This window comes from Gavialis gangeticus, unplaced genomic scaffold (genome assembly GCF_001723915.1).
Source record: "Gavialis gangeticus isolate Ggan-Ray unplaced genomic scaffold, GavGan_comp1, whole genome shotgun sequence".
Classification (NCBI taxonomy): Eukaryota; Metazoa; Chordata; order Crocodylia; family Gavialidae; genus Gavialis; species Gavialis gangeticus.
This window is the reverse complement of record NW_017728992.1, coordinates 170,197,200-170,205,183: the sequence shown is the minus strand read 5'-3', so window position 1 is coordinate 170,205,183 and position 7,984 is coordinate 170,197,200. Positions and strand designations below refer to the sequence as shown.

General features: G+C 38.0%; 1 protein-coding gene across 1 annotated transcript in view; it reads right to left on the bottom strand.

Moving 5' to 3' along the window:
* EMC2 (ER membrane protein complex subunit 2) overlaps positions 1-7,984 on the bottom strand; it is an 86,773-nt gene that overhangs the window by 69,428 nt on the left and 9,361 nt on the right. Inside the window, exons 2-3 of the mRNA XM_019528071.1 lie at positions 4,408-4,521; positions 1,189-1,253 (exon numbers count right to left, since the gene is read on the bottom strand). Coding sequence (XP_019383616.1) covers positions 1,189-1,253; positions 4,408-4,521 — 179 coding nt within the window. The remainder of the gene's footprint in view (positions 1-1,188; positions 1,254-4,407; positions 4,522-7,984) is intronic.

Sequence of the window (7,984 nt, the reverse complement as noted above, 5' to 3'; positions counted from 1 at the left end):
TATTCTGTATTTCTTCCTGACTGGATAAGTGTCCACTGGGATCACCTTTACTGCAGTCAAAAATACCAAATCAAGAATCAAGCGCCATCCACCCCATATGGAAAAATGTCCCAGATGAGATGCAGTGGAGTCTGGTGATCCCGAATAAGCCTCATCATCAGCCATCTTTGGACACAGGTAAGACAATCATCCTCAACTGCAAGGGATTGCTGAAGAAGTAAGAAGAAGATTCCCAGGCTTTTCTGGAAGAGGTTGCATTGGAAGCAAAATTAGCATGCAGAGATAGTTCAAGTTTTTTCCCCCTCCCTAGATGCTGAGTGTTTTTGTTTATACTAACATTTGCATTTTGAATCAATAGCAATGGTGATTAGAATCCTACCTAATCCTTTCTTCTTTACATTGTGATTTGTATGCATCCAAATAAAAATCAGATTACAAACTGCCGTTCAAAACTGAATACCCATAAATTCTTTACAGCAAAATATGTTCTCCCGCCAAACAAAGAGATGGCAAGATTTGGAAGAGGTGATCACTGATGGTTATAACTCCAACTGTAGCTGCAGTGGCAGCTCTTCCTCTCTAGGACAAACCAGCAGAGGTAATGAAAGAATAAAAACCAAAGGTGTATAGTCAAAGAACAAAAAAGTTTAGGTTTGTAATGCCATTTTCATACATCATAAAAGAGCAAAATAGAACACAACCACTTTTTTTCCATTACCACTAAATACTAAAAGCCTGAATTGCACAAATTGGCCTTCTCAATTTATTATGCATATATTTAGCTGTATTGCTCCTGTCAGCATTAATAGCAATCAGGCAACTAAATTCATATGCATGGCACTGATACATTACCTCAAAGTGTTTTAAAAACTGATACAATTTGAAAGGTTTTCAATAAACAAGTATTCTCTGTACAATATGGCAGCAATAATATTATTCCTGACATTCAGCCCACATTAGAGTCGCTGTAAATAATTTTCCTAGCTATTGAAAAAGACATGCTTTGTCTAAACAAAAAGTTACACAGTAGCGTGGGTAGAGGCAGTTGCTTCCCAGCATATTTCTTGAGATTTTTTAAGTCCAAGCTACATAGTTTCTAATATCTTATAACTGTCTAAAGGGCTATCTGGAACAGATCCCCAAAAAGAAAATCTAAGGTTTGATTTAAAGTTCAGCTTGAATACTTACCAATGCCAAGTCATCCCGACTGCAGTCCAGGGCAGCAATCATCACCTGTTCATATATTATCCAAACTAGACACAAAAGAGACATTAAATGTGGATAATTGATTTTCAGAATGATGGGAAACACCTAAAATGTAAATAAGATTAATGAATTCTGTCTCTGTGCATTTTTCCCTACCACTCCTGCAGATCATTACTGAAACGAGGACATTTTAAACACACTGCTGGAATTAATTACAAGTACATTTAAGCAGTTTTATTGCCTTCAGTAATATAAAGTACCTTCTGACATGGTAAAAGGTGAAAAGCTCTAATTCTTTGCTTTTCCTAACATTATATCTAGAGTTTTCTAAACAGAACACATTATGAAATGCACTGTGTCCAGATCTGGAGAGTAGCTACTCTTACTCAGAAGAAAAATAATTTTAACTGTTTCAATACCCTAAATCCCCATCAATAACACCATCTTCCATCAGGCAAAGGAATTACTTAAAAATCACAAACAAATACATAATTTGATTTAAGCAATGCCAAGCATGTGACTTATAACAAGCCTAAGCCGTGCAAGGCGCTGTACAAAGTAAGAGACAGTGCAGTACACCTCAGTACATTAACTGAAAAGGGGAAAAAAGAATAAAATTAACAGAGAGCACCTTGTGAGGTATCAGGTGTCCTTCAATTTAAGAAAATGGGAGTTAAGAACACTTAGCATGCTGCAGGATCCTTCCAACACACGGAAGACAAGTAACCCAGGCTTTCCATAAAGTGTAAAAAAAAAAAAACAATACTGCAAAGTTAACTATTTTTGTATGAAGTATTATTATAAAAATAACAAATCTTAGGAGGAGAAAAGATTTTCTGCTTCCCAGCCATGGTAATAAAGACAAAATAATGCTCAAAATATTCCATTTAATAATCCTGTTACCCAAAAGAACACAATATTATTTTGGGACTTAAGAACTGTCACCTAAAGTAGCCCATTGGTCCACTTAAACTGGTATCCTGTTTCAGGCAGTGACTAGTATTAGATGTGTATGACAAGAACCGTTGTACAGGTAGTTGTTTTTAAAAAATTTTTTATCAGAGTACATTTCTTCCTAATTTCTGTTACTGACTTTCCAGGACTTCAAAACCAAAGATTTAGATTTCTTCTATTTTTTGCATTTTTAATCCTATACAACAATGATCTAGACTACCGATACTCAATGTTCCAGCCCTGCAGGTTAGAAGAGCAGTACGAGGTCAGTCTGCAGGCTAGATCCCACACAGGTTTGGGGCATGGGACCTTTAAACCTGGAGGCTGCAAGTGGGAGAGGAAGTGGAAAATACCCTAGCCATGCCCTTGTTCACTCTCCCTTTCAGCATCCATGCTGTACCACTGTGTGACACAGAATACTGGGCAAGATGGACCTATGGTCTGATCCAGTAAATGGCAGTTCTTATATTCTTATGATCCCGTGCGCCAGCCCAACCTTGTGCCCAACCTCTGATCCTGTGTGTCAACCTGATTTAGTGTACAGGGCCACGCTATCCAGCCCAGAGGGGAACATTTACAACAGCTACAGTAGGGATACCATTTGTACAGGGTTCTTCTTTAGGTATATAGCTTTTATACCCACACTTTTACTCTCACAGCTACTACATTTTACACAAGGATCTGGTTTAGATACAAAGCTATGTTTAGCTTATCCACGCAACTAATCTCCAAGAGATATACTATTTATTTTGGAGAGCACTAGAAGTCCCTCTCACTGAAAGAAAGTCAAACAAAAATCATAGGTGCAAAGTTGCAAGATAAAACTAGAGAGAATGCCATAGTAAGGGAAACGGCTCTACAGTTTCTGGGAGCATGCCACATTAAAAGACTCCTGGTCTGTAAGAAAACAAATGCAAGGCCTTTTTAGGAATGTATCTCTTCAGATTTTTGTTTCTGGGTGCTTGAAAAAAAGTCTATCTTTTTAAAAGTGAACAGAGATGGACTTGTTGAGAATCTTTGCGACTTCAGCTAGCAAATACAGTAAAATCTCTGTTATCCAGCATCCCCCGGGAACGAGGGATGCCAGATAACAAAATATGACGGTTAATTGAGTGGTCCCGGCTGCCGCTTCTCACGCCGCATCTGGGGCATCCCTCCGCCCCTCCTGCGGCATCACTGACCCTCACCGCGGGGCAGGGAGGCAGGTCCTGCACAGCCTGTTATGCCCCCCGGCCGTCGGGGCTTGGCAGTGCAGGCTGCTTTGCCCTGAGCCACGGTGGGCACTTCCCGTTTCACTTTATCTTACAAGCCAGCATGCCGGTTAGTGGAGCATGCCAGCTTGTAAGATGCCGGATAACAGAACTTTTACTGTATATTTCATCACTATATTTGCAACACCCAGCAGCAGCCATAGAAGAATGGGTGACAATAATTAAAGAATCAAAAGGAAAATTTATTAAGCTAACCAAATTATAGAAAGGAAAGATGCAAGAAGAGGAATGAACATTAAAAACAAATCCAGGCATCACTTCCTGCATGTATGAGATTCATATGAAAACCTGAAGAACTCTCTTCCTTTATGTTTTATATTGAGCTTATATAAAAAAGTGATATTGTATTATTGTGACATATTTCTAAATAATTCCCTTCTGGTCTGAAACACTGCATGCCAAGTTTCTGTCCAGTGAGAATTAGCATTATTTAGATAAAATCCCCTGAAAAGTCATTTTATGTACAACGGAAACCCAGGCACATCCTGAACTATAGCATCACAACTGCAATTCTATAATAAAAACAGCCTTTTTATTAATTTCTACAACATGGTATCACTTATGACTTAATGAATAACTTTTCCTCTCCTTATAAAAAATATTCTTGCATTCTTTGCCATCTCTCTGAAGAGCAGACAACCGAATGAGTGACAGCTAGATAAAAAACCTTTGCCAAATGCTCATAAAGTATTCTTATGACTTGTGTGCCAATCTAAGTGTTCAATTAGGTATAATTTTTTCCACCTACTTCCTCCACACCCCATATTTGGGAAGCAAACCAAGGGCTGGGAATTCTAGCAGACTATTACACTGAGAAAATAATATATGTAACTGACAACAGCACATACAGAAAGGTAATGCAAGAATAAAATAATATGGAGGCTGTAACAGGAGAACAGCAGGATAATAAACAAAACCAGATGCATATAGTAAAAAGCTACAGTCAGTGAATGTTTTTTAAACAATTTTGACTTACTGTCATCCCCGAGCTTGGATGCATATTCATTAATTAACTCTTCTCCCACTTCCACTATCTGCTCACTGTTACGATAGTTTTCTTCCCTCCATTTCCTCATTTTATCACGCATCTCTGGAAAACAAAACATAAGACTGCTAGGGAGCAATGCAATGCAAAGCCAATATTTGGACTGACAAATGAGAAAGTATCTAAAAGTTCTTCAGAATTAATTTTCATTAATGCTAAAAGTGCTTGAAACTTTGAAATAGTATTGTAAAGTTCTATGGATCCTGTCCAAAGGAACAGTAAGGAATTTACTGAATTTCTATGTTAAGAAGATATTGGACTAATAATATAAATATCAAGGGTAAAATAATCAGACTCCCTGAAAAAGAAATTCACCTAACAACAGAGGTTATTCTAGCATTTTTTTTTCCATGCAGGGTAGATGAATAGTGTCAAGAACATATAGGGATTCCACAGAAACCCTTAAAAACTGCTGTCTCCTTTATATATAGATAGTAAAAACTATATTAAATCTTCATGAGGACTTCCCTTGGTGTTCCCAGGGTCAGATGTTTATCTAGCTATTACTTTCCAATCACAAGTTGCTTGCATTTTAATGTTGCTATATGATAGGGGTTTTCAACCTTTTTAAGGAGTGTACCCCTTGTGGTGGTGGCAGCCAAATGCAAGTGGGGGTGAGGGAGGCTTGCACTCAGCGGCATGGGATGGTGGATGGCAGCTGCTGCATGCAAGCTGCCCCACCCACACCAATGTCCAGCAGGCCAGGCAGTGCCGGTATGGCCCGCAGAAGGGAGCCGCTATCCTTGTGCCCCAAGCCCTGCTCCTGGGAGGCAGCAGCGTGGGATGGTGGGTGGCAGCACTCCGTCCCTGCCTGCCCACCTGCATGTACCCCCAACACCTTTCCATGAACCCGCAGTTGACAACGCCTGCTATGTGACTATAGGTCGTGAAGTACTGAGATCTTCCAGAATAGCAGCTACTGTTATAGAATTGCACTGTCCTGCAATACTGGGGGAAGGTGACACCATGGAAAGAACAATGGGAGAGAAAGCAAGTTTCTTCCCCTGAGAATTATTCAAATCTACCAAGAAAAAAAAAGTATCATAAACACAAGAAAAAAAAGAATAAGAATTTTTATCATTACAATTTATATCTAGGATGTCTCTTTATCAGGAAACTTTCAAAGTATATTTCAATACCCCCATGAATAAAACTTTCTTATAGTTTACAGTTCCTCTTACTTTTCTATCTGATAGTAATCAATAATGACCGACCTTATATGTTAATATATCTACTATTATTTACAACACTCTAGCAAAGAAACTCGAGCATTGAATGCAAGGATGAAGCAATTCTGCTTTATTAAAATTCAGTGGATATGAGCATGCATGCATGCACATATTTTTACAGACTTTTTATAAGATAAAATTTCTGGGCATTCTAATAAATAATTTAACCACAGGACCATGACATCACCCTCTGCTATGGAAAACAGGTTTGGTGAGAGCTTTTAAACTAAAATTCTTATAGATTTACTTATCACATTTGCAAAACAATGTCAAATTGCTTTGTATTATACCTCCTCTACAGGACTTCGGAAGAGAAGATTAGTAGAAATAGCAAAACTCATTTGTGAGGTACGAGAAGTTATTTTCAAATAAAAAATAAATAAGTGCTGTAAAATTAATTTCTAGGAGGGTCCTATTGCTTCTCTGACAGAATGCAGCATAAAAAGCAAGCAAGAAAATGAGGACTTTCTAGAGCACAAAGAGAACTCAAAGTGAAAACTACCAAAAATAAACCACCATCTACCTAGCTAAAATAGAACAGATACCACTCTTATTTTCTTTTTAAACAAAAAAATGCACTTTTTATGGACCAAATCTTGAAAAAGGAAACTTGGAAGAGACTTTACTAACCTAGTCTTTCTTTACCTTCTAAAGCATATAACACAAAAAATATAATTTATCAGTCCCACAGTTGGGGTTTATTTATCACATTATATATTCTATTTCTTACCATGGAAATGTAACATGCAAAATTAGCGCCAGTGTTATTTTTAAATGCACATCACTTGGGGAAAAATGCTCTGACAAGGCTGAATTTTGACAGTTTTCCTAGCATTTCAAAACACACAGGTTAATAAAATTGACAGTTCAGTATTAAACATAGGCATTTTTCCACCTACTAGAACTGATCTCAGATCCCTCATAAAACTGTTACTGTGTTACATTTTGTATTTTGAAAGTCAACCAAAACCACCACAGGGTTACATTTCATGTGCACAAGTAATGTTAAATGATTCCTGACACATGACGACCCCTGGAAATTAAAAATTAGACAGCAAGAATGTGAATGAACACAAATGTTCGCATGAACTGACAGGTTAAATACACAAAAAATAAACAAGTCATCCAATTTTCATCTATTCATTTACTTGGCAACCATTAAAGTCTCCACACCAGTATACTTTTCAAATGTAATATCTAAAACTATTTATTAACAGTATTCATGCCCACCATTCATCACCCAAATGTAGGATTTGCAAGGATGGGGAAAAAAACAGCAAAAGAGCATGCTATATCACTTGATCATTGAAAATGAGAAAGCAAGTAAAAATAAATGTTTTAGCCCACTGGTTTTCAACCTGTGGTCTACAGACCCCTGGGGGTCCAAAGACTGTGTCTGAAGTGTCCATAAAAAATGACTATGATCAATCAGACATATGTGAATACCCACACTTACAATTCAAATGGGGTCTGCCCCTCCATTCAACATTTTTGTAGGGGTCAGCAAATGAATAAAGGTTGAAAACCACCATTCTAGGTCATGCAAATCCAATGAGAAGCAGGTTAGCTAGATAAGAAAAAGCAGCATTTGAATAGAATACTGAAGAAAATGATAAAAATGTAGAAAACTATGTAAACAGGTACTGTTTTTCTTTCTTGCAGTGTGTGTTGGGAGGGGTCAAAGTTCCTGAATTTTTTTACTAAAATGTATCAGATGTGTCAGTCAGTTATACTTCAAGTGTCCTGTGTAAGTACACATATATATAATAGTGCAATAGTGGTATTAGACTTTGGGGAATCCTAGGAGATATATTTATACTGTTGCTATATATGAGCTGATCTACAGGTGCATCAAGTTATTTTGTTCTCTCTCTCTCTCTCTTTTTTTTTTTTTAAACTGTCAAGGACTCAAATTTATGAATGTATAAACCAAAATCTTAGACACTCTAGGAACATTTTGTCACAGTGTTGGTTCTTAGTAACAGAATGGACCCATTATGTTGAGAATTATACAGACATGTAGGTAGCAGTGGACATAGTCTTCCTGCACTTTCAGACAGCCTTTGACACTGTGTCTCACCCCGTTCTCATTAAGAAACTGGGGGGCTGTGGTGTTGACAACCCACAGAGTCAAATGGGTCGCCAACTGGCTAGAGGGCTGCACCCAGAGAGTAGTAGTGGATGGGTCATTTTCAACCTGGAGGGATGTGGGAAGTGGGGTCCCCCAGGGCTCAGTCCTTGGGCCCACACTGTTCAACATCTTCACCAGTGACTTGGAC